The sequence below is a fragment of the Corvus cornix genome, chromosome 1A, assembly GCF_000738735.6.
Source record: "Corvus cornix cornix isolate S_Up_H32 chromosome 1A, ASM73873v5, whole genome shotgun sequence".
NCBI classification, from domain to species: Eukaryota; Metazoa; Chordata; class Aves; order Passeriformes; family Corvidae; genus Corvus; species Corvus cornix.
Genome location: NC_047057.1, coordinates 114,177 through 139,145, shown reverse-complemented (window position 1 = coordinate 139,145; position 24,969 = coordinate 114,177). Strand labels below are relative to the sequence as shown.

The 24,969-nt window shown below is 58.9% G+C and overlaps 5 protein-coding genes across 12 annotated transcripts in view; 4 read left to right on the top strand and 1 right to left on the bottom strand.

Moving 5' to 3' along the window:
• Positions 1–4,671, top strand: part of FLNC (filamin C) — a 30,488-nt gene extending 25,817 nt beyond the window's left edge. The window contains 12 exon segments of the mRNA XM_039571154.1: positions 201–251; positions 254–365; positions 367–407; positions 410–466; positions 972–1,109; positions 1,370–1,485; positions 2,091–2,220; positions 2,633–2,809; positions 3,063–3,281; positions 3,905–3,987; positions 3,989–4,112; positions 4,427–4,671. Coding sequence (XP_039427088.1) covers positions 201–251; positions 254–365; positions 367–407; positions 410–466; positions 972–1,109; positions 1,370–1,485; positions 2,091–2,220; positions 2,633–2,809; positions 3,063–3,281; positions 3,905–3,987; positions 3,989–4,112; positions 4,427–4,614 — 1,436 coding nt within the window. The 3' untranslated portion in view covers positions 4,615–4,671.
• A 605-nt stretch (positions 4,672–5,276) lies between these two features.
• ATP6V1F (ATPase H+ transporting V1 subunit F) lies at positions 5,277–6,727 on the top strand. Its single transcript, XM_039571260.1, has 2 exons — positions 5,277–5,595; positions 5,956–6,727. The coding sequence occupies exons 1-2, from the start codon at positions 5,438–5,440 to the stop codon at positions 6,218–6,220; spliced, it is 423 nt and encodes a 140-aa protein (XP_039427194.1). The 5' UTR covers positions 5,277–5,437; the 3' UTR covers positions 6,221–6,727.
• Positions 6,728–6,831: 104 nt separating this feature from the next.
• On the top strand, positions 6,832–14,909 carry LOC120411926 (acrosin-like). Of its 4 annotated transcripts, XM_039571259.1 has the most exons (6): positions 6,832–11,015; positions 11,594–11,657; positions 12,622–12,864; positions 13,060–13,319; positions 13,750–13,895; positions 14,340–14,909. In XM_039571259.1, the coding sequence occupies exons 3-6, from the start codon at positions 12,644–12,646 to the stop codon at positions 14,733–14,735; spliced, it is 1,023 nt and encodes a 340-aa protein (XP_039427193.1). In that variant the 5' UTR covers positions 6,832–11,015; positions 11,594–11,657; positions 12,622–12,643; the 3' UTR covers positions 14,736–14,909. The 4 variants fall into 4 exon arrangements, with proteins under 4 accessions (XP_039427193.1, XP_039427192.1, XP_039427189.1 ...); XM_039571258.1 differs by lacking the exon at positions 11,594–11,657; XM_039571255.1 differs by lacking the exons at positions 6,832–11,015; positions 11,594–11,657 and adding an exon at positions 12,073–12,441.
• Positions 14,910–15,724: 815 nt separating this feature from the next.
• LOC120411971 (rab-like protein 2A) lies at positions 15,725–20,209 on the bottom strand. Of its 2 annotated transcripts, none has more exons than XM_039571636.1 (8): positions 20,016–20,209; positions 19,899–19,928; positions 19,695–19,774; positions 18,326–18,405; positions 17,488–17,599; positions 16,772–16,869; positions 16,444–16,584; positions 15,725–16,168 (listed from the first exon to the last, which is right to left on the bottom strand). In XM_039571636.1, exons 1-8 carry the CDS (start codon positions 20,153–20,155, stop codon positions 16,088–16,090), a joined length of 762 nt encoding a protein of 253 aa, XP_039427570.1. In that variant the 5' UTR covers positions 20,156–20,209; the 3' UTR covers positions 15,725–16,087. The 2 variants fall into 2 exon arrangements, with proteins under 2 accessions (XP_039427570.1, XP_039427571.1); XM_039571637.1 differs by having other exon boundaries at positions 16,444–16,527; positions 20,016–20,204.
• Positions 20,210–20,547: 338 nt separating this feature from the next.
• On the top strand, positions 20,548–23,327 carry NME6 (NME/NM23 nucleoside diphosphate kinase 6). Of its 4 annotated transcripts, none has more exons than XM_039571449.1 (6): positions 20,548–20,679; positions 20,822–20,924; positions 21,017–21,056; positions 21,443–21,603; positions 21,820–21,977; positions 23,098–23,327. In XM_039571449.1, the coding sequence occupies exons 1-6, from the start codon at positions 20,590–20,592 to the stop codon at positions 23,221–23,223; spliced, it is 678 nt and encodes a 225-aa protein (XP_039427383.1). In that variant the 5' UTR covers positions 20,548–20,589; the 3' UTR covers positions 23,224–23,327. The 4 variants fall into 4 exon arrangements, with proteins under 4 accessions (XP_039427383.1, XP_039427384.1, XP_039427386.1 ...); XM_039571450.1 differs by having other exon boundaries at positions 22,665–23,327; XM_039571452.1 differs by having other exon boundaries at positions 21,820–21,996; positions 23,098–23,186.
• Positions 23,328–24,969: the final 1,642 nt, after the last annotated feature.

Below are 24,969 nucleotides of genomic sequence, written 5' to 3'. Positions count from 1 at the left end.
GTGCCACAGTGGCGCAGTGGTGGGGTTACAATGGGGTGATGTTGGGGTGTCCAGGTGCCTGCAGGGTGACATGGTGTGTGCCTGCAGCTGAGGTTGTGGTGGTGCAGGAACTGGGATGCCATAGTGATACGATGTTGGGGTGACACTGGGGTGTCAATGGGGTGTTGGGGTGCCCACGGTGACGTGGTGTGTGCCTGCAGGCGAGGCTTCAGCGCAGGAGCTGTCGGCGCAGGTGCTGAGCCCATCGGGCAGCGGCGTGAGGCTGAGGTGGTGCCGGGGGGCGCGGGGGTGTACAGCGTGCGCTTCGTGCCCCAGGAGACAGGCGCCCACACTGTCAGTGTCAAGTTTCGGGGCAGCATGTGCCCGGAGCCCCTTCCAGTTCACCGTGGGGCCCCTGGGCGAGGGCGGTGCCACAAGGTGCGTGCAGGGGGCACTGGCCTGCAGCGCGCTGTGGCCGGCACACCAGGTACGGGGTGGTCTGCCAGGCATGGGGGGTGATGGGGGCTCTGGGGCGACTGGGGGGATGTGGGTGTGATGGGGATATGGGGCAATGAGGGGTGGGTACTGTTGGGGGGTGGGGGTGTATGAGGGTCTGGGTGCTATTGGGGGGTGTGGGTGGCAATGGGGGTGTAGGTGCTATGTGTGTGTGGGGTGTTGGTGAAATTCAGGGTCTCTGCGTGCTGTGATGGGGGATTTGGGTAGAGTGGGGTGTGGGTGGCAATGGGGGTGTAGGTGCTATGTGTGTGTGGGGTGTTGGTGAAATTCAGGGTCTCTGGGTGCTGTGATGGGGGATTTGGGTAGAGTGGGGTGTGGGGGCAATGGGGGAGTGTTATGGGTGGTCTGGGTGCCATGAGTGGAATGTGGGTGCTATAGGGGGTGTGGGTGCCATGGGGAGGTGGGTGCAGGTCTATGCTGGGTGTCGCCATCCTGGGGTGCCGTTGAGGGCCAGGGTGACCCCGGTGACCCCCCAGCTGAGTTCAGCATCTGGACACGTGAGGCGGGTGCCGGGGGACTCTCCATTGCCGTCGAGGGGCCCAGCAAGGCTGAGATCTCCTTTGAGGACCGCAAAGACGGCTCCTGTGGCGTCTCCTACCTGGTGCAGGAGCCAGGTGAGAGGGGGCTGCACCCCAACACTCCCAACGTCCCAACCACCCTAACATCCCCCAGGGTGCTTGGCCTGTGGTGGGGGCCACAGGACCCTCATGCGAGGAGGGACCCACATGCAAAGGTATCCCCAGTTAAGGGTGTCCCCAAGTGTGGCTGTCCCCATGAGTGGTGTCTCTATGCATGGGAGGTCCCATGTGAGGGTGTTCTCATGTGAGTGTTCCCATGTGGGGGCTCCCCGCCTGACTATCCCCATGTCCCCCAGGTGACTACGAGGTGTCCATCAAGTTCAATGAGGAGCACATCCCTGACAGCCCCTTTGTTGTCCCTGTTGCCTCCCACTCCGATGACGCCCGACGCCTCACCGTCACCAGCCTGCAGGTACTGGGGACGCCCCCTGTGACACCCTGGGGCACCCCTGGGCTCACATATGCCCCCTGGGTCCCCAGGTCACTCTTGGGCCATTCTGGACCCCTATTGCACTCTTGGGACCCCCCACTGTGTGCCACCTTTGAGTCTCCTGTGGCACCCTTGGACCCTCTGGGGCCACCTCTCCCTCCCTCATGTTATTCTTGGGGCTGCCTCTCTCTCCCTCATGTCACCCCCTAGACCACCTTTATGCCCCTCCATGCCAGCCTTGGGACCCTCTCTGGTGCCAACCTCCTGTCCCCCGTGTCACATTGTACCCCTGTGTCACCCTTGGGACCACTGTGTGGCCCCTTTGCCACCCTTGGGATCCCCTGGAGCCACCTCTCTCTCCCACATGTCACCATTGGTCCCCTCCCTGGTGCCACCCCTGTGTCCCTTGCGTTAATCCTGGGCCACCTTGCGTCCATGTGTCACCCTTGGGCCCCATGGTGCTCCCCCTGCCCCACTGCCCTCCCACTCCCTCATGTCCCCCCATTCTCTGGAGCAAACCAGCTGGCCTCATTCATGATGTCCCCCTGTCCCCCCATGTCCCTGATGCCACCATGGTGTCCCTGCAGGAGACAGTGGCAGTGAACCAGCCAGCGTCCTTTGCGGTGCAGCTGAATGGGGCGCGTGGCGTCATCGACGCCAAAGTGCACACGCCTGCAGGGGTGGTGGAGGAGTGCTACGTGTCTGAGCTGGACAGCGGTGAGGGGACACTGCAGGGATACCATGGGGACACCAGGAGACCGGGTCTGCAGATGTGGGGCTGTGGGCGCAGGACACAGGACATGTGTGGGACACATCCCCACGGGATGTGGGGACATGGGGCTTGAGAACATGGGGACATGGGGGATGGGGACAGAGTGCCATGATGGCATCCCCCAGACTAGTACCCGCTGGGGTTCTTGCATGGGGTGTGGGGACACGGGACATGGGGACACAGGACACAGGGATATGGAGACGTGTCTGTATCCCCCTGACTGGTATGTGCTGGGGTTCCTGCTGTGCAAGAACAGGGGTGTGGGGACATGGTGGTGTGGGGACATGGCGGTGTGGGGACATGGGAACACAGGGGCATGGGGACATGAGGACATGGTGACATGTCTGTGTTCCCCAGACCGGTATGCACTGGGGTTCCTGCCACGTGAGAACGGAGTCCACTCCATTGACCTGCGCTTCAACGGGCGTCATGTGCCTGGGAGCCCCTTCAACATCCGCGTGGGCGAGCAGAGCCAGGCCGGGGACCCTGGGCTCGTCACTGCCTTTGGGCCGGGCCTCGAGGGTGGCCGCACAGGTGACACTGCTGTGGATACAGGGACAGGGATACGGCTGTGGGAGGGGGGGGACGGAGACACAGCCATGGTGGTGGCAGGACAGACATGGCCATGAAATGGTGATGGGGACAGGGCCATGATGGAGATGTGGCCAGGGTGGTGGCAGAGGGGATGTGGCCATGGGAGTTGCCATGATGGGAACGTAGCATGGGTGGTGACCACAACGGTGTCCTGGTGTCCCCCCATGATGCCATCCCCATGTCTGTGTTCCAGGGGTGCCCTCAGAGTTCCTGGTGCAGACAGCCAACGCAGGGGCAGGAGCACTGGCCGTCACCATCGATGGACCCTCCAAAGTGGAGCTGGACTGTACTGAGGTCCCTGAGGGCCACCGTGTCACCTACACCCCAATGGCCCCTGGCAACTACCTCATCTCCATCAAGTATGGGGGTCCCCACCACATTGTGGGGAGCCCCTTCAAGGCCAAGGTCACTGGTATGAATGAGGGGGGACATGGGGATGGGAAGGGACACAGGTTTGGGGAGGGACATGGGGACAGGCAGGAACATGGGAACTAGGGGGGACACGGGACTTGTGGGGGACATGGGGATACCGGGGTCCCCACTGCATCATGGGCAGCCCCCTCAAGGCCAAGGTCACTGGTACAAATGGGGTGGGGGTAGACATGGGGATGGGGAGCATGGATAAGGGAGATGGGGGGAGGAGAATATTCAGGTCCCCAGTGTGGAGTGACAAGGGGTCAATGATGGGCATGATGGAAGGCTGCAGGAGGGCCACCCTGGAGGACCCCCAGGGTGACATGAAGGGGGGAGTTCCCAGGGGGGTGACAGTGGGTCCTGGGGGTGACGTGGTGTAGGAGCCCTGACACTTTATTGTGCCATAAATCGAGTCTCCTGATGGGAGAGAATTTGCTGAAGGTCCTTGCAAGGAGTTTAAAAGATAAAGCGAGATGTCTTCTGTAGTTTCAGGATGACATGGTGGGGGTCCCGGGAGGAGGGGGGGTTGTCCCTGGAAGATGTCCTCATGTGCCCCCAGCATGGTGTGATGGGGGGTGTCACCATGGTGGGGGCTGACGGTGTCCCCCCTGTACTCCCCAGGCCCACGGCTGTCGGGGGGACACAGTCTGCACGAGACCTCAACAGTGCTGGTAGAGCCGGTGGTGAGGGGGGGGTCACGGGGCCCCCGCCTTTGGGGGGGTCACCAAGGCCCCATCGGACGCCAGTCAGGTGGTGGCCCGGGGGCCAGGGCTGGCAACTGCCCGCCTGGGCCACAAGAACCACTTCACCGTGGACTGCAGCAAGGCCGGTGAGGGACGCTGGGGGTCCTGGGGGGTTGGGGTGGCTGGGAGGGGGAGGGCATATGGGGGCTCAGCAGCGCAGTCCAGGGGCTCCTAGGGGAGTGCTGTGAGGGCTTGGATGGGAGGTGGTGGGTCTATGGGGTGTTCAGCGAATTCTGGGGGATCTTGAGAAGGGATGGGGTGGGTTAAAGTGGGGCCTGGGCATCCTGGGAGGGGATGGGGTGGGTAAGAGGGGGAGTGCGGTGAAGGGTCTGGGGTGCAGGGGGGGAAGCTTGGGGTGACCCTGGGGTCTCAAGCTCACCCTGCCCCTGTCCCCCGCTAGGCACAAACATGCTGCTGGTGGGGGTGCACGGCCCCAAGGCCCCGTGCGAGGAGGTGCACGTGAAGCACGAGGGGAACCGCGTGTACACGGTGACCTACAGCGTGCGGGAGCGTGGGGAGTACGTGCTGCTGCTGCGCTGGGGTGACCGCGATGTCCCGGGGAGCCCCTTCCGTGTCACTGCGGCCTGAGACCCCCCAGGGATCTCAGGGGGTCCCAGGCCTGTCAATAAAGCACTGGGAGAGGAAGAGTGGTCCGAGTGATGACAAGGGACACAACACGGAGTGGGGCTGGGAGGGTGCCAGGGTCCTAGGGGACTCTGGGGAAGGACACCAGATCTAGGGGTGTCCTGAGCAGGACATCAGAGTTCTGCGGTGTCCAGAACAGCACAGAAGGGTTTGGGGGCGGTCCTGGGGGTCCGGGGCAGGATGATGGGGCCCGGGGGGCTCCAGAGCAGGACATCGTGGTACTGGGGGGGTGGGGGGTGGGGTTCTGGGGGCTCCAGGGTGGATCATGAGGTCCTGGTGTGAGATGGTGGGGTCTGGAATAGAACAGTGGAGGTGGCCTGGGAAGGTCTGGGGCAGAATGACCGAGTCCTGAGGGGGCCCTAGGGGGTTCCATGGCAGAGCAGCGGTATCCTGGGGGGCGGGGAGGCTCGGGGGTCCCGGCAGCACGGTCCGGGCTGCCCTGCGGGGCCCGCGCCGTCCGGTAGGGGGCGGTGTGCAGGGGAGCGCCCCGCGTCCCCGCAAGGACACGGCGCGCTGCGCATGCGCGCGGCCAGGCCGCGGGGCGGGGCCGGCGGGACCGCGTGGGGGGCGTGGCCACGGCGGGGGCGGGGCGGCGTGGGGGCGGGGCGGCGGCGGCGGAACCCGGAAGTGGCGGCGGGTCCCGGTCGTTCCCGATCGATCCCGATCCCGACAGCCGCTCCCGGCGCGTCCGGATCCCGCCGGGTCCCCGCAGCGGCTTTCGGAGCGTCCTGATCCCGGCGGATTCCGTTCTCAGCGGGCCCCGGGCATGGCGGGCCGCGGGAAGCTGATCGCGGTGATGGGCGACGAGGACACGGTGACCGGGTTTCTGCTGGGCGGCATCGGGGAGCTGGACAAGCACCGGCGGCCCAACTTCCTGGTGGTGGAGAAGGAAACAAGCCTGGCCGAGATCGAGGAGACCTTCCGGTGTGCAGGGGGAACGGGGGCCGGGGGGCACGGGGCGGTCTGAGGAGGGCTCTGGGAGTGTCTCAGAAGTGTCAGGGGGATCAACAAGGTTTGGGGGGTGTCTGAGGGGTCCGTGTGTTAGTTTGTGAGTCCCTAGAGGGGTCTCTGAGGAGGATCCAGGTATATTTTGAGGCCTAGGGGGTCACAGAATTCCTGGAGGGGAAGGAGAGGGCTCCCAGGAGTCTCAGGTCAGAGTCCCAGGAGTGTTTAGGGGGATCAGGCGGCCCAAGGGGGGTCCCGAGGAACTTGTCCCACCTCGCTGGGGCGCCCGTGGTGCGCTCTCTGTGCCCCCCTCACTCTCCCTTTTTTCCCTGTTCCTAGGGGTTTCCTGGCGCGGGAGGACGTGGGGATGATCCTGATCTCGCAGGCCCTCGCGGAGCAGATCCGGCCGGCAGTCGCAGCCCATGCCCGGGCGCTGCCCGCAGTGCTCGAGATCCCCTCCAAGGACCACCCCTACGACCCGGCACGGGACTCAGTGCTGCGCCGTGCCCGGGGGCTCTTCGCACCTGATGAGCTGCCGATAGAGCCCCCAGGACTCCCCAACCCCTCCCGAGACACCCCCAAATCTCTCTCGGACCCCCTCTAAGCTCCCCCCAAACAGTTCCCCTGATGCCCCCAATATGTGCAAACCCCCACGGCACCCCCAGACTGTCCCCTCCATCCTGCGCCCGTGGCCTCTTTGTACCCAGCCACGGGTGATGGGCACTCCCAAACAGTCCCTGGTACCTTCCCAGCACCCCCAAACAGTCCCCCACCACTCCCCCAACTTCTTCACACTCGACAATCTGTGATAGCTGTCCCTGGTACCCCCAAACACCCCCTGGCACCCCACGGGGTCACAAGCCTGGCCTGGGGGTCTCCACCCGGGGGTCCCCAGCCCACGTGGGGCAGTTGTGCCCCATGCCTGGGGGTCCCCACCCCAAGGAGTCCCCAGCCCATTCCATGGTGCTGCTGGGAGGCCCCTGGGGTTCCCAGGGTGTCCTTCAGGTGCTGGGGGGCTGTGGTTGCCCCATGGGTCTGAGGGTGATGGGAAACCTGGGGTGTCTCTGACAGTGCCTGGTGGGACCACGGGGGCCTTGTGGGTGACCTGTGACCATGTCTCAGCTGTGTCCCGTGATGGGGAAGTGCCACCACTGTATCCTGCTGAATCCTGCCAGATCCTGCCTGTAGGCGGGGAGGGACAGCTGGGGGGGGAGTAAAGGATCACCCCAAGGACACTGGGAGTTGTCGCCGTGACCTTGTCACCATTCCCCCAGTTCCTCCCCAGCCTCCTCAGCCCCAGCAGAATCCTGGGAGGAAGGTTGTTATTTATTGTACCCCCCGGTGCCCAATTGTCACTTGTGTCCCCCATGTGTCCCCCCCCACAGTGTCCCCAACATGTGTGTGCTGACACCACTCATTGTCTGCTCTGCTCTGTGGGCTGCTGTGAGGGATGGGGGCATGGGAGGGACAAGCTGTGGGGCACAGTGGGGACAGAAATGGAGGGGACTCAGGGATGTGGCGCAGGAACATGCTATGGGACATGGGGGGACAGAGACATGGAGGGCTTAGGGCACAGGAGCACCCTGAGACCCCCCCATAACCCCCAACCTCAGGGGGGACAGCAGGGATGATCCCCTGCACCCACAGTGATCCCCAGGGCCTGAGGGGCATTGGTCTGAGAGCCTGGGGGCCCCATCCACCCAGCCCTGCCCCCATGTTTCTGTTCCCATCCCGCATGTCCCCATACCCCCTCCCGCCCCCTCAGCGGCCCATGCTGTGCCCCTGGGGACAGGGGTGATGCCTGGAGAGGTCCCTGAGGCTTGGGGGAGTTGAGGGGGAACTCACATCTCTGGGGGGCCTGGGTGGTGGCCATGCTGGGGACACACAATGGTGGGTGGGCAAGGGTGGACACAGGCGGACACGGACACAGGTGTCACACACCCAGGGGTATCACACACAGGCCACGCAGGTGTCTCACATACAGGTGTCACACGCATGTCACACACACACACACACACACACACACACATTTATCACACACAGAATCCCAGCTGGAGTGGAAGGGGCCCTCTGGTGATGATCCAGCCCAGCCCCTGCCCAGGCAGGGTCACCTGAAGCAGGTGACACTTGCCCAGGTGGGTTGGGATGTCTCCATGGAGGGAGACCCCGCACCTTCCTCGGGCAGCTGTCTCAGGGCTTGGCCCTTCCGTGATGGAGGGAAGTTCTGCCTCATGCTGAGCTGGCAGTGGGAGTGTTGGAGTTCAGGGCATGGCTCCTCATCCTGTCACTGGGTACCAGGCTGGGTCTGGCACCATCCTCATACCCTGGGGAGATTTGTGGGGATTGGTGGGATCACCCTGCACATATTTGTATGGATTGGTGCAATCCCCTCAAGTGAGAGATTTGTGTGGACACATGAGCAGCAGTCCAAAGCCCCATGTGGACTCAGGAGCTCTGGCAGCCAGTCAGGCACAGAGAGGGCATTGCCAGGAGCAGCACGGGAGATTAAAATGGCTCCGAGCAGTGCAAGTGACCCAAATATCGTGGCTGGGGCAGGCAAATAGGACATGGAGCAGCAGCAGGACATGGCATGGCAGTTCAAGCAGGAGGGTGTGTAGGAGTGCACAGACACCCTCCTGGCTCCTGAGGTGAGCACACCTCGTGGGGGTTGTTTTTTTCTCTTGTCCAACTTGGTTAGACCCAGCAGTAGTTTACACACTGACAAAAGCCATTGCTGGCAAGAACACGCAGACCCAGACAGAGCTCCCCAGGAAACATGCAGCTGTCCAGGTCTCCGGCTGCAGGGAGTGTCTGAGCCTACTGTTACTACTGGAGGACAGTGGAAATGACACCTGTATGTGGTGTGAATGGGTGAAGGGTCTTAAAGAGAAGGTGGAGAGGCTGAGGAGTATCAGGGAATGCAAAGGAGAAATAGCCTGGTGGAGTTGCACCCTTCCATCCAGGAGAGAAATGCAGTGGATGGAAGCTCAGGAAGAGTCAGAGTGGCCCTGACCCTCTTGCCATCAGGCAAGAGGATACTTAAAAGCTGGGGAATGGAAACATGTCCCTGCTTGGGGAGGTAGAAGAACTGGCTTCCCTCGCCTTCCCAGGTGCCCTTACAGAACAGATACAAGGTCCTGTATTTTGAGGGTCAGGCAGGTGAGAGTGAAGAAGAAGGTCTACCTGGAAGGTATCCCAGATCAGTGCAGTCAATCAGATCACAACTACGGGTATTAAGAAAAAAAGAAGGGTAGTTGCAGTCGGTGACACTTCTGAGGGGAACTGAGGACCCTGTATGCCAACCAGACCCATCCCACAGGGGAGTCTCCTACCGCCCTGGGGGCCAGGCAAGGGATATTGCTGGGAGGCTCTCTGGACTAATTCAGCCCACCAATTGCTGCCCACTGCTTGTTGTCCTCGTTGGCAGGGATGAGGTTGATGAGAAAAGTACCAGGGTAACAGAAAAGGACTTCAAGGCACTGGGTTGCCTGGTTGAAGGGACAAGAGCAGAGGTGGTGGTTTTGATTCCTTTGGTAGTAGGGATGAATGCCAAAATGATCAGGAAAACCCATGAGATGAAAAAGTGGCTTAAAGACTGGTGCCATTGGTGGAGTTTTGGGTTTTTTGGTCATGAGGTGGTTTGTATGGCACCAGGCTGGAGACAGATGGGGTTCACCTCTCTAGAAGAGGCAAAAGGGTTCCAGCCTGTGGCAGGGCTGATTGAGAGGGCTTTAAACTAGGTTTGAAGAGAGAAGGGGATGAGACCACGCTCACTAGAGATGAACCTGTGGGCAGCAGGCCAATGCTGGGGAGAAATCGATAGCCTAGCTGAAGTGCATCTACACCAATGCAGCAGTGTGGGCAACATACAGGAGGAGCTGGAGGCCATCGTGCAGCAGCAAAGCTCTGACATAGTTGCCGTCACAGGCGAGGAAGGAGAGGTGGTGTGATGACTCTGTATGTTAGGGAGTGTTTTGACTGTCTTGAGCTTTGTGGCAGTGACGATAAGTTCGCTGGGTCATGGGTGAGAATCAAGGGGAAGGCAGGTAAGGCAGATACCCTTGCGGGAGTCTGTTCTAGACCGCCCAACCAGGATGAAGAGGCGGATGAATTATTTTCTAAAGTGCTGGCTGATATTTCATGGTTGCCAGCCCTTGTTCTTGTGGGAGCCTTTAACCTGCTGGATGTCTGCTGGAAACAACATGGTGGAGAGGAGACAGTCTGAGAGGTTCCTGGAATGTGTGGAAGAGAACTTCGGATGCGGTAGGTGAGCAGCTGACCAAGGCAGGGGGGCCCGCTGGACCTGCTGTTTGCAGACTGAGAAGGGCTGCTGGAACATGTGGTGGTCAGGGCCATCTTGGGCACAGTGACCATGAAATGAAGGAGTTCTCAATCCTTGGTGAAGAAAGAAGGTGTGTCAACAAAACCTCTACCCTGGACTTTCAGAGGGCGAATTTCAGCCTATTTGGGACACTGATTTAGAAAGTGCCTTGGGAAGCAACCCTTAAAAACAAAGGGTCCCAGGAAAGCTGGGCATACATTAAGAAAGAAACCTTGAAGGTGCAGGAGCAGCCTGTCCCTATGTGACGAAAAATGAATGGGTTGGGAAGTGATTGTCCCCCTGAACTTGGCATTGGTGAGGCCACACCTCAAGTCCTGTGCCCAGTTCTCAGCCCCTCAGTTCAAGAAGGACATTGAGTGGCTGGAGTGTGTCCAGAGAAGGGCAGTGTAGCTGGGGAAGGGTCTAGAGGGTGAATCCTATGAGGAGCAGCCGAGGGAGCTGGAGAGGCTCAGCCTGGAGAAAAGGAGGCTCGGGGGGGACCTTCTCACTCTCCAGAACTCCCTGACAGGAGGGTGGAGCCAGGTGAGGGTCAGCCTCCCAGGGAACAAGGGACACGACAAGAGGGAACAGCCTCAAGTTATGCCACAAGAGGTTCAGGTTCGACATGAAGAAAAATTTCTTCATGAAAAGGGTGGTAAGCCATTGGAAGGGGCTGCCCCATGGAGTCCCAATCTCTGGAGGTGTCCAAGACTGAACGTGGCACTCAGTGCTCTGGTCTGGTTGACAGGGTGGAGACCAGGCATAGGGTGGACTCAATGGTCTAGGAGGGCTTCTCCAATGTAATTGATTCTGTGGTTCTGTGTGATTCTGTGTTTGAGATATTTGTATGGATTGATGGTATCCCCTCATAGATTTCTGTAGATTGAAGGGATATTTGTGTGGATTGATGGAATCCTTTCTCAGCCTTCTCCAGACTAACCAGGCCCAGCTCCTGTAGTCTCTCCTCATCACCGACATGCTCCAGACCCTGAATCATCTTTGTGGCCTCCTTGACCCTCTCCAGCAGCTCCTTGTCTTTCCTGAGTTGTGGAGCCCAGGACTGAACACAACAGTCCAGGTACGGCCTCCCTCACCTGGGCAGGACAGAGGGGCAGGATGAGCTCCCTGACATGCTGGCCACGCTCTGTCCAACACCCCTGTGATGTCCCACCCAAAAGGGAAGGGAGAACCTGGGATCACAGATGTGCAGGAAGAATTTAGTATCTTTGTTAATGACAAGGATGAAGGGGTGGAGGGCACCACCAGCAGGTTTGCAGGTGACACCAAGCTGAGTGGGGCAGGTCTCCCCCTGAGGGACCTGGATGGGCTCAAGTGGTGGCCCATGGGAACCTCATGAGGTTTGACAAGACCAAGTGCAGATGCTGCGTCTGGGGCAACCTTTGGAATCAATCCAGGCTGGGAATGAGCAGAGGGAGGAGCCCTGGGAGAAGGATTTGGGGGTGCTGGTGGGTGGGGGTCTGGACACGATCCTGCCCAGAACCCCTTTGTCCTGGGCTTATCCCATAGCATGGGCAGCAGGGGATTCTCTTGGATTGTGTTGTGTGAGGGAGGTCAGGTGTGCTGACCGCCTTCCATCCAGAGAGCTGCAACTGTATTTTCCCCTATAATTTCATACTGTTATCTTTTTACCCTCAGCCATCCTCCCACAAAATACTTCAAGAAATTACAGAGCAAAAAAATGAAACTTTCAATTATTAAGGTATTTAATCAAAGTCAGATGCCTTTCTGAAATGGATGTAAATAAACATATGTAAAAGGTGAATGTAGGTGAACTAGCAGAGCACCGCTGTTTTACAGCAAGGATCACAACATTTTAAATACTCATTCAGGGTGGGAAGAAGGGCATGACAGGCTGAGTTATGGCCGGTCAGCCTGGAGAACAGAAGGTTTCAGGGAGACTTTGGTGCCCCTTCCAGTACTTAAAGGGGGCTTAGAAAAAGGCTGGAAGGGTACTTTGGATGAGAGCATGTAGTGATAGGACACAGGAAAAATGGCCTTAAGCTGAAGGTGGGCAGGTTTAGATGAGGTGTTGGGAAGGAATTTCTGACTGGGAGGGTGGGGAGGCCCTGGCACAGGTTGCTCAGGGAAGCTGTGGCTGCCCCTGGATCCCTGCAAGTGTTCAAGGCCAGGCTGGACGGGGCTTGGAGCACCCTGGGATAGTGGAAGGTGTCCCTGCCCATGACAGGGATGGCACTAGGTGGTCGTTAAGAGTCCCTTCCACCCAGACCATTCCATGCCTCTATGACTCTGTGCTGCCCTTCCCTGCCATGGCCAGCACACAGAACCGGCCCCTCTGTGACAGCGGCCCTGGGCTGGGGCACTGTGAGCACCACGAAGCCTGTGGCCGCTGTGTCGGTGGCTGCACTGGAGGTGACACCGCAATCCTGGCCACTGCCACCTGCACTGACACCGATGGCTCTGCTGGGGCTGCTCGTCCTGCTGGCCCTGGTTGGGCCCGTGGGCGGCACCTGGGATACCTGTAGGTGAGTGGCCCCAGGGGCTGGGAGGGAGCTCGAGGAACACTTGGGGGCTTCCCTGGCAGAACTGGGGGAGACAGATGCCCCTTGGGGTTCTCTGGCCCTGCTGCCCTCAGCACCGGGTGGGACCTTCAGCCTGAGCAGCAGCAGCCACCGAGCAGAACACTGCTGGCTTTGTGCTTCCAGAGGGACCTGCGGGCTCCGGCCCATGGCATCTGACCACAGCTCTGGAGTTCTCGACTACGACTCTGTGGCTTCTGCTGATGGCACATCTGGTGCTGAGGGTGGCACCAGTGTCCAGCCAGGGGCCTGGCCTGGCATCGTCAGCATCCAGGCCACCTGGGAGAACGGCACGTGGCACATGTGTTCAGGTGTCCTCCTCAGCTCCCAGTGGGTCCTCACAGTTGCACACTGCTTCGCCAGGGGCGGGTAAGGAGGAGCAGGGACAGAGATGTCCCCCGAGCACGGGCAGGTGGCCAGGTCACAGCACCACATGCCACTTCCATCCTGGCTCTTTCCTCTCTGCTTCTCTCTCTGCCTTGGGAAGCAGAAGGCTGGGAAATGCTGGGCTGCTGCAGCCTGTGGCTCTGCTCCCTGTCACCCCTCTCTCCATCTGCTCTCCAGGGGTGTCTCCACGTGGGAGGTGGTGATTGGGACCACAGACCTGACTCAGCCGGGCCCCGAGTCCAAGGTGCGCCACATCCAGAGGCTCCTGGTGCACCAGCACTACGTGGCCACCGCGGCGAGGAACAACATCGCCCTGCTGGAGCTGGCGCAGCCCGTGGAGTGCAGCGACTACATCCAGCTGGCCTGTGTGCCCGACAGCTCCCTGGCAGTGCCCGAGCTGAAAACCTGCTACATCGCGGGCTGGGATTTTGCCAAAGGTGGGTTCCCAAACAAGATGTGTGCGCCGAGGGTGAGCTGGGCACCCTGGGAACATGGACTGGGCACCCCAGGGACATGGGCTGGCCACAGACAGGGTCCGGCTGCAGGACGTCAGCGGGGCCGGGGCTCGGAGCAGCCCGGGCTGGGGGAAAGAGTCCTCGCCCAAGGCGGGGCGTGGAACAGGATGAGCTGTAAGGTTCCTTCCCACCCGAACAATTCCGTGACTCTGTGAAGCCTCTGGAGAGATGGGTCTGGCCCCTCCCTCAGAGCCAACAGCAGGGACACAGCTGGACACCGTCGCTCCACGGAGAAGGGGCAAAGCCAGTCCCAGAGAAGGGGCAGAGCCAGGCCCGGGGTAGGGATTCACCCCAGGCAGGGGAGAGGATGGGTACCGAGCTGCTGGGGGCTCATTCCCCTCTGTGCCCACAGCTCAGGGATCGGGCATGGTGCTGCAGGAGTCCAAGGTCCACCTCATGGACACGGAGCTCTGCAACAGCAGCCCATGGTATGCGGGGGCCGTTCATCTTGACAACCTGTGTGCAGGGTACCCCCAGGGCAGCATCGACACCTGCCAGGTAGGAACACAGCCCAAACACAGCCCAGCCTGTCCTGTGTCCACCCCACCCTTCCCCGCCCACGGGTCCGGGTCCCGGGGCTGTCCTTTCCCATCCTCCCGTCCCTGTCCAGTGTCCTGGGGCTGCCCTTCCCCATCTGCAGGTCTCTGTCCTATGTCCCCTTGTCCCCAAGGCCTGGTCCTGCCCACAAAGTCCATCCAGTGCCCCCAGCAGACCCAAAGCGAGGATGTGACCCTGGAACGTTTGTCCTCCGCACATCTGGGACCAATGTGCAGAGATGGGAGAGCCCCCAAGCTGCTCCCAGCCAAGGGCCTGGAGGCTCCGGCCCCTGAGCAGAGCCTTCCCGTGCCGGGAGTGCGGACCTGACAGGGGCTGGGAGAGAGGAGCCAGCCCTGGTGCTGGCAGCAGCCCCCCACAGCCCCTGAGCCCCCTCTCCTGCCGCAGGGGGACAGCGGGGGTCCCCTCGTCTGCAAGGACAACGAAGCCGACTACTTCTGGCTCGTGGGAATGAGCAGCTGGGGCAGAGGCTGTGAGAGAGCCCGGCACCCCGGGATCTACACCTCCACTCAGCACTTCTACAACTGGATCCTGCTCCAGACGGGCCTGAGCCCAGCAGAAAGAGCCGGTCCAGCACCAGAGCCAGTCGTCACCTCGGCCCCTGAGCAGCGTCTGAAACCAGCACCAGAGGAAGACATCAGCTTGACCCCTGAGTACAGCCTGAGACCAGCGCTGACATCCTCAGGCACGTTAATGCCCATGGCATTCCCACACCAGATCCTGGTGCAATTCCGGAATCTGCTGCAGGAGTTCCTGCAGTTCCTGAAGGACAAAAAGGCTTGAGCAGCAGCGGGACGAGCAGGAGCCAGGGCTACAGTGGACCACGGCATTTCCTGCTGGGCCAAAGGTAGCCTTGGGGCCAGAAGCTTCTCTGTCCTGCCCATGCTGCTCCGCTGGGGCCACGCCGATGCTGACGTGACTGAGGTGTTGAAGTAAAGTTTCTGTGTTCACCATTAACCTTGTTTTCAGCCCTGCTCAGTGCACCCGCGGGCTCGGAGAGTCCCTGCTCTGTCTGTCCATCTGCTGTGCGCTTCACATTCATTCTTCAGCCTGCAGAGGGCTCTAGGGAAACCTCAGTGCCCCTTCCAGTGCCTGAAGCACGTTATAGTAATGGGGGAGAGCGGCTTTTTGCACGGGCGGGTCCTGACAGGACAAGGAGTGGTTTATATCTAGAGGAGGGGAGATTTGGATGAGGTGTTGGGAAGGAGTTTTTACTCAGGGGGTGGTGAGGCCCTGGCACAGGTTGCCCAGAGAAGCTGTGGCTGCCCCTGGATCCCTGGAAGTGTCCAAGGCCAGGTTGGACGGGGCATGGAGCAACCTGGGACAGTGGAAGGTGTTCCTGCCCATGGCAGGGGGTTGGAATGAGATGGCCTTTAAGGTCCCTTTCAAACCAAACCTTTCCATGATTCCATGAATGTCTAAGAGTGTGTGTGTGTCCAGCTCCCTGGAATGCAGCATCTTGTGCGTGCACACACACACAGACAAGAGCCATGGCCAGATCCAACAAGCTGGGACAGAACCAGCCCATGGGTGTGAGCCCACCTGTGTCAGCTGTAGGGACCTGAAAGGAGAAACCTCCTGCGCTCAGCAGCCCATGGGATCTGGCTGTTCTGGGGCAGAACAGGGACGGGAGCCCAGGAATGTTGTGGCAGAGGTCAGGGGTGGACAGAGGCAGCACTGGCTCAGCTGTGACCAGGCAGGGCTGGCCCGTGGCCTTATACCACCTGGGACGTGCCTCCTTATGGCAGCAGTGCAGGAAGGATGTCATCTCATAGCTTTGTAAAAAATATGCTTTAGTGTTTGCTTTCTGCAGCAGGAACCACTACAGCATCTGGGCAGGATCCTTCCTGCAGGTCCAAGATGGCTCACCTCTCCCAGCCAGCTTTGTCCTGAAGGAGCAGTAGGAATGAGCAATGATCCATGTGGAATCATGTGGATTCTCCCATCCCTCCCCTGAGTGAAATGTGCAGTAGTGAGGGCTGAGCCAATGAAGATCCTGCCCAGACAGGCTCCCACAAGAAGGGAAGAGGCCCAGCTGCCCATCACCACATCTCTAGGGCACGAGAAACATCACTGTCCTGTGTGCAGGCCCCAGAGATCCAGAGCCAAGGGAAAACCAGGCTCAGGGTCCAGGCCTAGGCAGATGGGGGCTCCTCTTCAGTGCAGCTCTTCCCTTCATCCAAGAAATCCTTGCTTGTCTTCTGCAGGTCAAAGCTCTGGAAAGGAGCAGGACAAGGAACTGCTGAGAAGTGACAGAGACTGCAACAACAGTATCTGCTGTGGCTCTTTTAGACTCCACCTAGGGCACTGAGAGCTCTGGTGATGGTTCCCACTTCCCCCCCCCCCAGCCCAGACATGAGCAGCACACAAAGCCCCCGGGATCACCAGAGGGCAAAGCTTCCCGTGCTGCACAGTGTCCCCCCTTTGCCACAGGGGAAAAAGAGCAGAACTGCTCATCCTTCAGGAGAAGCAGGGACAGAGGCTTCCCTACCTCCAGCTCCCGCAGGACCTCGTCCATGAAGTCTCCCGAGTGCTGTTTGTAAGCCACGGCCAGCCTGATGGCGTCGTTGAAGAGCTGGTGGGAAGGACAAGGCCCGTCACTCACAGGATGGGGCACATGGGCATTGAGTTCCTGTAGCAGATGGAGACTGTTCCCACATCCCAAGGAAAAGAAACCCTCTGCAACTCTCCATAGCCACCAGCTTCTCACATGGAGCTGAAATGATGGACCGTTTCCTGCTCTCACAGCAGCCCCCGAGCCCCTGGGCTGCCGAGGGGCCTCATGGACACCAAGCCCAGCAGTTGAACGCCCATCTCACCTTCACCACGTTGGTGCCATCAGCAGCAGACACGAAGTAAAAGGGCAAACTGAACTTCCGGGCAAAATTGAAGCTTTTCTGGGTCACCTTCATATCCACTGAGGCAGACAAAGAAGACATGGTCAGTCAGACACGGCAGGAGGTCCAGAAGGTGGGTGTCTTCTGTGTAACGTCAGCCACTGCTGACCCAGACAAGCCACAGCCCCAGCGACAGCAATCATGAACGGCTGGCTAGCATTCCTCATGAGAGGGAACCTTCCAGCCTCCTGCAGAGCCAGGTGAACAGTTTTGTCAGCAGGTGCATTGAGACACATCAGCACACAGGAGCCTGTGCAGGCTGAAGGAGCAGCACCAAGGCCATCCCTGACTGGTCCAGGGAAGCTACAGAACAGCTTTTGCCTCCTTTTGCTGCCATTTTTGACCAGGTGTTGTTCCAGCCACTTTTGGGTTCTTGCTGGATAGAATGGGCAGTGTGGTAAGGACAGAATTGGAAGAACATCACTTGAATAAAACTGAAATGGATCAAATTTGCACTTTTAACTGCTGGCGACACAGGACAGGCACCTGTGAGACAGCAGGTGAGGTCAGCATAGTATCCAGCCCTGGAGGACTCAGGAAATCTCTGGACCCAACAGACAAGGGACATTTGTTCTCAGTCAGGACAGGAGCGAATCCCACCACAACCCTGGCAAGCTGGGAGCAGAAGGGACACTCACCATCAATCTTGTTGGCCACTACGATGCATGGAATCTCTGGGCGGAATTCCCTCAGCTCCTTGTACCAGCTGTTTAGGTTCTTGTAGGTGACCTTCCGCTGCACATCGAACACCTTCCAAAAGAGAACCACCTATCCCGGGGCCAGCCCAGGACAGCTCTGACTGACCCAGGACAGCTCTGATCACTCTGTGGGGCCAAGCTCAGGCAGCTCTGACCAACAAAGGACAGAATCCAGAATGTTCCCAGGAAGACACGACAAAGGGAACTGGGTGTTATTAGAAATGGTGAAAGAGAAAGGGACAGTATCCCCAAGCCCAGCCAGCAGGAAACAGCCCCTTGATGTCCTTTACACTTTCACTGTGTCCTGTGACAAGTCCCTGCCACCCCACAGAGGGAGCAGGCACTGGGAACAGTTTGTGCCAAGCAGGGTAAGATGTGGCCTCCTCTGTTCTGACAACTAAACCACCAGTGAAAATGACTGGTGCTCCCAAGTGGTGAGGAACAGTGGAAAGTGAGAGCGACAGGACAAACCAGGAGATCTGAGCAGGTGAGGAGCCAAGGAAACTGGGAACAGGGGCAAACATGAGGACATTGAGAAGACATCAGAGCCAGGGGATAGAGGAAAGTGTTACCAGGAGAGACAGACCAGAGTTAACCAGGTCCATCTACAGGGGGTTTATCTGGTGAGAGAAGAAAGAATAATCTAGGAAAGTTTTGTAAACCACTGGAAGAGACAAGGAACACACAGCAGTGTAACCATAAAAGTAACACAAAGGCCAAGTGTTGCTGAGACTATTCTGAGCCCAAATCCCATGGATCCCAGCTGAGACTCCCTCACCATGATGCAGGCGTGGGCCTGGTGGTAGTAGGAGGCATGCATGCTCCGGAAGCGTTCCTGGCCTGCCGTGTCCCAGAAGTCTGTAACGCAAGAACAGCTCAGAATGACACAACTCACCAAGCTCTGTTCTTCTCACAACTTACACCCAAGGGGAAAAGCCCAGCCCACCTGCTCAGGGACATAAATTGAGTTTCACCTCACCAATCTGAAACAATCCAGGGTTAAGAAATTGTGCCAAACTGGGATCTTTTCTTAGTTGGGCTCAGCTGTGGGCTGTGCTGGCACTGGCCATCAACAAAGGAGAAGCCATCAGTGACACGAGTTTTATGGGACAGCAGGACCAAGACAGGCAGAAGTGCAAAGAGCAGTAGCAATGTCTGGCACTGTCTCTAGGGATGACAATGGGAAACTGCTTAAAACTGCAGAAACTGCTGGACACTGCTGGTTTCTGGCCCAGTGATGGTCAGCCAGGGCCTTGCTGTGGGAAATGCTCCAGCTCCTCTTGCAGACATCTGACTCTGCTCTCCCAGGGGCAGGACTCACTCTGAAGTGCTGAAGGTAAGTCAGCCAGAGGCAAACAGGTCCCAGTCCCTGAAGTTCTGTGTACACCAGATATCATGAGGCAAACCTGGACATGACCATGCCTTTTGCTGTTGAGGCAGCTCAGGTGGAGATCCCCCACCCCTCACTGGGTTTGTAGGCTCACATCTGAGTCTGGTTTGCTGTATACATTTGAATAGCTTCAGTTAAGCACCTCAATGTAGTCACAACTCTTGTCAGCTGGACCCAAGCGTGGCACTGTACCCAAAGCCAAACAAACCAGTTTCCTTAGGGATTCCTTTGCACTGACACTGTGTCAGACCTGTTGGACAGTGACCTTCTTAAACTGCCCAGATACAGACAGGTCCCTATCAGACCACATTTGCATTCACTGTCTATGTCACAACAAAGATGTTGAACAGTGCCAGCCCCAACCCTGACCCTGAGGGACCCCTGAGGGCCCCCACTTGTCCAGGTCTCCACAAGGACAACGAGCCATGACCAGTGACTCCATGTGGTCATCCAGACCATTTTTCATCCCCCGATTCTCCATTCATCCATCCAATCCCTGTCTCTCCAGCTCAGAGCCCCGGACATTGCGGGGACAGTGCCCAACACTTTTCCAAGCCCAGGGGGATGATGGCAGTCACTTTGCACCTGCAGCCCCGTCACAGAAGGGCACCAGTTCTGTCAGGATGTTGTAGTCTATCAAAACCCCTAAGCAAGATCCAGACCAAGATCCAAGGGGATCTCCAGTTCCCAGCTGTTCCCTCCGCCATGGCACCGCCAGTCCCCGGGAACACGGCATGCCCCCCCTGGCCCTACTCACCCACGCGGACCTCCTGCCCGCCCACCCGGGCGCGGTGCTGGTACAGCGTCAGGGCGAACGTGGAAAACTGCTGGGGGCGACTGCGGCGCGTTAAGGAGCCGACGGAGAGGTGCAGACCCCGTTCCGCCGCGACCACCGGGCCAAGCCGACGCCGCTTCCCGTCGTGCCTGCAGCGCTCCCCCGCTCCCCCGCTCCCAAGGATACAAGCCGTCGAGCAGGAACCGCTCCAGCAGCCTGCGGAGAGAGCACGCGCCGCCGTGAGCCCGCGGGACCCGCCGCTGCCCCCGCCCGCCCCCGCGGGGCCCTCCGCGCCCCACGCACTTGGACTTGCCCACGGCGCTGTCGCCCAGGCAGATGATCTTCACCGTCTCCTCAGCGCCGGCCGCGGCCTCATCGCGGGTCCTATCCGGGGCTTCCTCCCGGGCCCCGTCCCCGCCGCGCTCCTCCGCCGCCGTCGCCATGGCAGCGCCTGCGCGTCCTCCGTGCCGCGCGATGAGTCCCGGTCCCGCCCCATCCCGGCCCTCTGCCCCGGCCCCGCCCCATCCCGGCCCCGCCCCATCCCGGCCCTCTGCCCCGGCCCCGCCCCATCCCGGCCCTCTGCCCCATCCCGGCCCTCTGCCCCGGCCCCGCCCCATCCCGGCCCCGCCCCATCCCGGCCCTCTGCCCCGGCCCCGCCCCATCCCGGCCCCGCCCCATCCCGGCCCTCTGCCCCGGCCCCGCCCCATCCCGGCCCTCTGCCCCATCCCGGCCCTCTGTCCCGGTCCCGCCCATCCCGGCCCTCTGCCCCATCCCGGCCCCGCCGCCCTCGGACCCCGGCCCCTCCCCGCCCGTAGCCTCTGACCCCTGCCCTGCCCTCTCTGCGCCGGCGCCTCGGCCGCGCCGCTGCGGCCTGGCCATGGCGGCCCCGCGCGGTGGCGCGCGGCGGCTGCAGTTGACTCTGGCGCTGCTCAAGCCGGATGCTGCGGCCCATCCGCTCGTGCACGAGGTGAGCGACGGCCGGGCAGGACCGGGCCGGGCCGGGCCGGGCAGGGCAGGACCGGGCCGGGCCGGGCCGGGCACAGCAGGGCGCAGCAGGCCTCGCCACGGCTCGCCCTCCCTCCCCGCCCCAGCGCCTCCTCTTCCCGCAGGCTGTGCACGCCGCCATCCTCCGTCACCGGTTCCTCATTGTCCGCGCCAAGGAGCTGCGGTGCGGCCCGGAGCAGAGCCGCCGCTTCTACCGGGAGCACGCAGGTACGAGCGGGACTCAGGGGCTGCTAGAGCGGGATGCTGACTTGGGCCGGTGCACATGGGCCGGTGCCGACTCGGTCTATGTCTCTTCGCAGGGCGTTTCTTCTACCAGCGGCTGGTGGAGTTCATGGCCAGGTACCTGCCGCGGGTGTGCGGGGCGCGGGGAAGCCCCGCGTTGCAGGTGACCCGTGTGTGGAGGGGCTCGCTGGGATGTGCGGAGGTGGGAGGCTCTGGCCATAGCAGGAGGAATGTCGGGATGCTGCCCTAATGTGACAGCAGCGGTACCTGGTGGGTGGCACCCCCGAAGGTGGTGGAGGTCATCATTTGGAGTAGGTCACCAGTGCCAACGCCGTGGCGTCGGTGCCGTGGCAGGTTCGTGCCCCTCCCCATGGCCTGGCAGGCCAGGGCCCGGCATGGCAGCCCATGGCAGCCGTACTGTGCAGGTTCGTAAGGACGAATAACCTGTTTGTAATGAGCGCTTCTTCATCTTTTCTCCTGTTCTTCCTGGGCCGTTGCCCCAGTGGCCCCATGTGGGCTTACATCCTGGCCCACGAGAATGCTGTCCCTCTATGGAGATCCCTGATGGGACCCACTAAAGTGTTCCGAGCCCGACACAGTGACCCAGACTCCATTCGAGGTGCCTACGGCCTCACGGACACCAGGAACACGACCCATGGCTCAGGTAGGCCTGGCATTCTTGGATGGCACTTGGGGAGGCAGGAATGATGGTGTTTTGTCTGCCTTTGCTTTAGTTCTGGGGCTCCAAATGAATGATTTGTTCCCTTCTGCACACCCCACGCACATCTGGCCAGGTGCAGCCTAGCCAGGTGCCTTTGGCGTGTTTGTGGTGGCAGACTGGCATCTCTCTCTCTCATTGCCTTTTCTTCTCTTTTGACAGACTCACCTGCCTCAGCCAGCAGAGAAATTGCCTTTTTTTTCCCTGAGTTCGATGAGCAGCGCTGGTACGAGCAGGACGAGCCCCGGCTCCGCCGCGGGCAGCTGTACTACAGCGCCGAGGAGCGTGTACACCGCGTGCTCAGGGCAGAGGAGGCAGAGGTGACCTGAGTTACCTGTGGTAGGGTTTGGTTTGCTGACCTGGCAACATGTGTGGGCACTCTCTTGGGGCACCAGACACAGAGCTGTGCTGTGGTTTAGGGAGTGTGGGAGAGCAAAGGCCTTGTGCACATTGTGCTGCATGAGATTAGGTTGCGCTGCCTGGGATCACATTATTGGTGTAACAGGCAGATACTGGCGTGCTGTAGGAGGAATTCCCCTACAGAGAGTCTGGCCATGCAGCTCACTGGCCCCTTGAGTTTGTTTGGGTGTGAACAGGACAGGTGAGTTTGTCAAGGGCCAGGTGAAGGATGGGTTGCTTGTTCCAGATCGGATTGGCCTGGGTTTGCTGATGGGAAGCCTCATGTTCTCCTGCTGGCTGTTCCCACAGTGCCTTAGGGAGAAAAGAAGGAAAAAGAGCATGAAGAAAGGTATCAGCAGGGCAAGATGAACTGTCCTGTCCTCGCTCACCTGCAGCCAGGCTGGGAAGTGAAGAGCTTTGCTAATAGCTCTTCATGTGAGACTTTGTGACAAAACACCTGAGGGCAGCTGGGAACCCTCAGTGTCCATGGCCTCACTGGGTGCTGGGGCAGTTCTGTGTCCTTGGGAAGTGGGATGGACAAAGACACTGAATTATCCATATATGTGATGGAATGATGATAAGGTGGTGCAGGAGGGCTTGGTTGGGAGGTACAGAGCCAGGTCCTGGCGGGCTGATTTGTGTTTCTCTCTGGGATGCTGTGTGAGATGTGTTCCTGGACAGGGTTTCAGTCCATTTACGCCATATCCCTGCGGGCTCCTTACAGTGCTGCCGTTTTAGTTACAGTGCCTTGTTGTACTGTGGGAATTTCTTTTGGGCAATCCCAAATGCTCGGGCTGGGGAAGGCATGCAGTGCTGTGCTTGGGGCAGGAAAGCTGAGCCGAGATTCACCAGTGCCGTGGTACGTCACAGATCCAAGGCAGGGACTTTCTAGGTGCTTCCAGAATTCTGTGAGGTGTTGGGTAGTGACTGACAATGCTCTGTTGCGGAAAGCACTGCCCAGAGCTGCCGTGGTTAAACTCATCCGTGTTTGTGTTCTCTCCTCCTCCTGTCTGGGATCAAATGGTCATTGTTCTGTTCCAGGTACAGAGCCAGGGATCTGCGGGACATCACTGCTGTCCCTGTCCTCAGCAGTGTCCAGAGTGGATCTGCTCAGGATCTTGTGTGTCTTCACACAGGTCTGAGAGCTGCTGTCCCCAGTGTTGTTGATACTTTATTGACATTGCATCAGTTGTTTTGTTGATTCCTGGAGGTTTAGCTCAGATCTATGTGTTTTTCTTTTAACTATTAAACTTCACTATTTTTCACCTTTTCTCTTTCATGTTGCACGTTCCTTTTTGGATATTACTTGGGAATGTCATTAACTGGTAATTCCTGGCTCACACTTCCCATTTTTAAAGTTTTGGTGTTTTTTCCTACTAACTTGCAGTGGTTACATTTGGGAAAGGGCCCCTTTGAACATTGCCAGTGCAGAGAACTCGTGACAGCAGGATTGTCACAGAGTGATGCCACCTCACAGCCTCCGTGATTCAGGTAGCTGCCAGGTGTCACCTTGACACTGCCCTGGCCCTGAGGCTGTACCTGAGCACAGGTGCTCAGACTGGGCAGTCCATTGCCCCAGACAGAGGGTTTATTGTGCAAATCTAAAGCTGTCCAGCAAACTTTATCAGAGACCTGAGGTTGAAGCACTTGGTGTTGGATGCAGGAGACAGTGTCAAAACTGATTTTTGGTCTCCAAGGAAGCCTTATGGAATGTCACAGGTAGTTCTGCTTTGAGGGCTCTTATCAAAGTGGGTTTGTGTTGGAGTGAAAGCTCCTCTGGATTCAGGCCCAGAGGGAAGCCAAAGCACGGGGGTTGAATTAAAACCTTTGGACAAGCTGAGATACATGAAGTCACACCAAAGTGAAATAGAAATACAGATTTTTAACTTCGGTAGAAATAGATGCTAAGTGCCTTAAACATGAAAAAGCTGTAGCACAGACCTTAAACACAGTTCTTACTGCAGCAGTGTTACCTTTTCACAGAATTCTTTACTTTAGACAAAATCTAGGTAGAATTACACTGTTCACATTTTTTAGATGGAGTGTTCACATAAACAGTAAGAGCCGATAGAAACTGCATACTCAAATCTGTGTAATACCTATGTAGTACTTGTGTAAGGCTTATGACTGTTAGAATTAGGCCAGGATAGGTTAAGAAAAGAAAAACTAGAATCATGTATTAATCTTATTGGTCAGTTAACAAATATAATCCACACTTCTGTAAGAAAAAATATATGGAGCATATAGAACATAGAGAAGAAGCTGGTTTTGCCTGCTGTTGCTGCCACTGCTTGGCTTTATCATGTAACCCCCTTGAACTCTGCCTTCAAGACAGCTGTGAGACTGAAATAAAGAACTCAGCAGAACAGCAGCCTCCTCTGCTCTTTCACCCTGGTCCGAGAAGGAAGGGTACCCCATCAAAAGCTCAACAAGGTTTGGTTTGGTTTGGTTTTTTCATTTTCTTTTTCCCCTCCTTGTAAGTACCTACCACATGGTTTTTCACTTTTCTGATGGTGCTTGCCCTATCCCAGGCAGTTTCTTGGGCTGAGCTGGATGGGCCTGGAGCAGCCTGGTGTAGTGGGTGACATCCGTGTTCATGGCAGGGACGTGGAGCTGGATGAGCTTTATGGTCCTTCCCAGCCCAAGCCATTCCATGCTGATGGGTGTGGCACCTCAGTATAGGTGTGAAGGGCAGTTTGAGATCCCTGTTTTTTCCTGGAAACTGCAGGTCCCTGGCCCACTTGCTGCGTGGGTGTGCAAGGGAACACAGGTCTGTGCATAGGGCTGGTCACAGCTGTGCGTCTGCAGCAGGTTCCACCTCAGGTGCTGCTGCAAAAGCACTGCCTGGGGCCACAAGGTCCAGCCCAGGCACCTGCAGAGATACCTCAGGTGTGGAGCTGGCCCAGGGAGTCT

Bases quoted from the DNA above. Each gene is read 5' to 3' on its own strand.
- ATP6V1F (XM_039571260.1), top strand. From the start codon at position 5,438: ATGGCGGGCCGCGGGAAGCTGATCGCGGTGATGGGCGACGAGGACACG. The intron at 5,596-5,955 runs GTGTGCAGGGGG...CCCTGTTCCTAG, and splicing joins GAGATCGAGGAGACCTTCCG to GGGTTTCCTGGCGCGGGAGG.
- LOC120411926 (XM_039571255.1), top strand. From the start codon at position 12,200: ATGACTCTGTGCTGCCCTTCCCTGCCATGGCCAGCACACAGAACCGGC. The intron at 13,320-13,749 runs GTGGGTTCCCAA...CTGTGCCCACAG, and splicing joins GGGCTGGGATTTTGCCAAAG to CTCAGGGATCGGGCATGGTG. The intron at 13,896-14,339 runs GTAGGAACACAG...CTCCTGCCGCAG, and splicing joins GCAGCATCGACACCTGCCAG to GGGGACAGCGGGGGTCCCCT.
- LOC120411971 (XM_039571636.1), bottom strand. From the start codon at position 20,155: ATGGCGACGGCGGCGGAGGAGCGCGGCGGGGACGGGGCCCGGGAGGAA. The intron at 19,929-20,015 runs GTGCGTGGGGCG...CTCTCTCCGCAG, and splicing joins AGCGCCGTGGGCAAGTCCAA to GCTGCTGGAGCGGTTCCTGC. The intron at 18,406-19,694 runs GTGAGTAGGGCC...CTTGCGTTACAG, and splicing joins CGGGCAGGAGGTCCGCGTGG to ACTTCTGGGACACGGCAGGC.
- NME6 (XM_039571449.1), top strand. From the start codon at position 20,590: ATGGCGGCCCCGCGCGGTGGCGCGCGGCGGCTGCAGTTGACTCTGGCG. The intron at 21,057-21,442 runs GTACCTGCCGCG...CCGTTGCCCCAG, and splicing joins CTGGTGGAGTTCATGGCCAG to TGGCCCCATGTGGGCTTACA. The intron at 21,978-23,097 runs GTGACCTGAGTT...GTTCTGTTCCAG, and splicing joins TCAGGGCAGAGGAGGCAGAG to GTACAGAGCCAGGGATCTGC.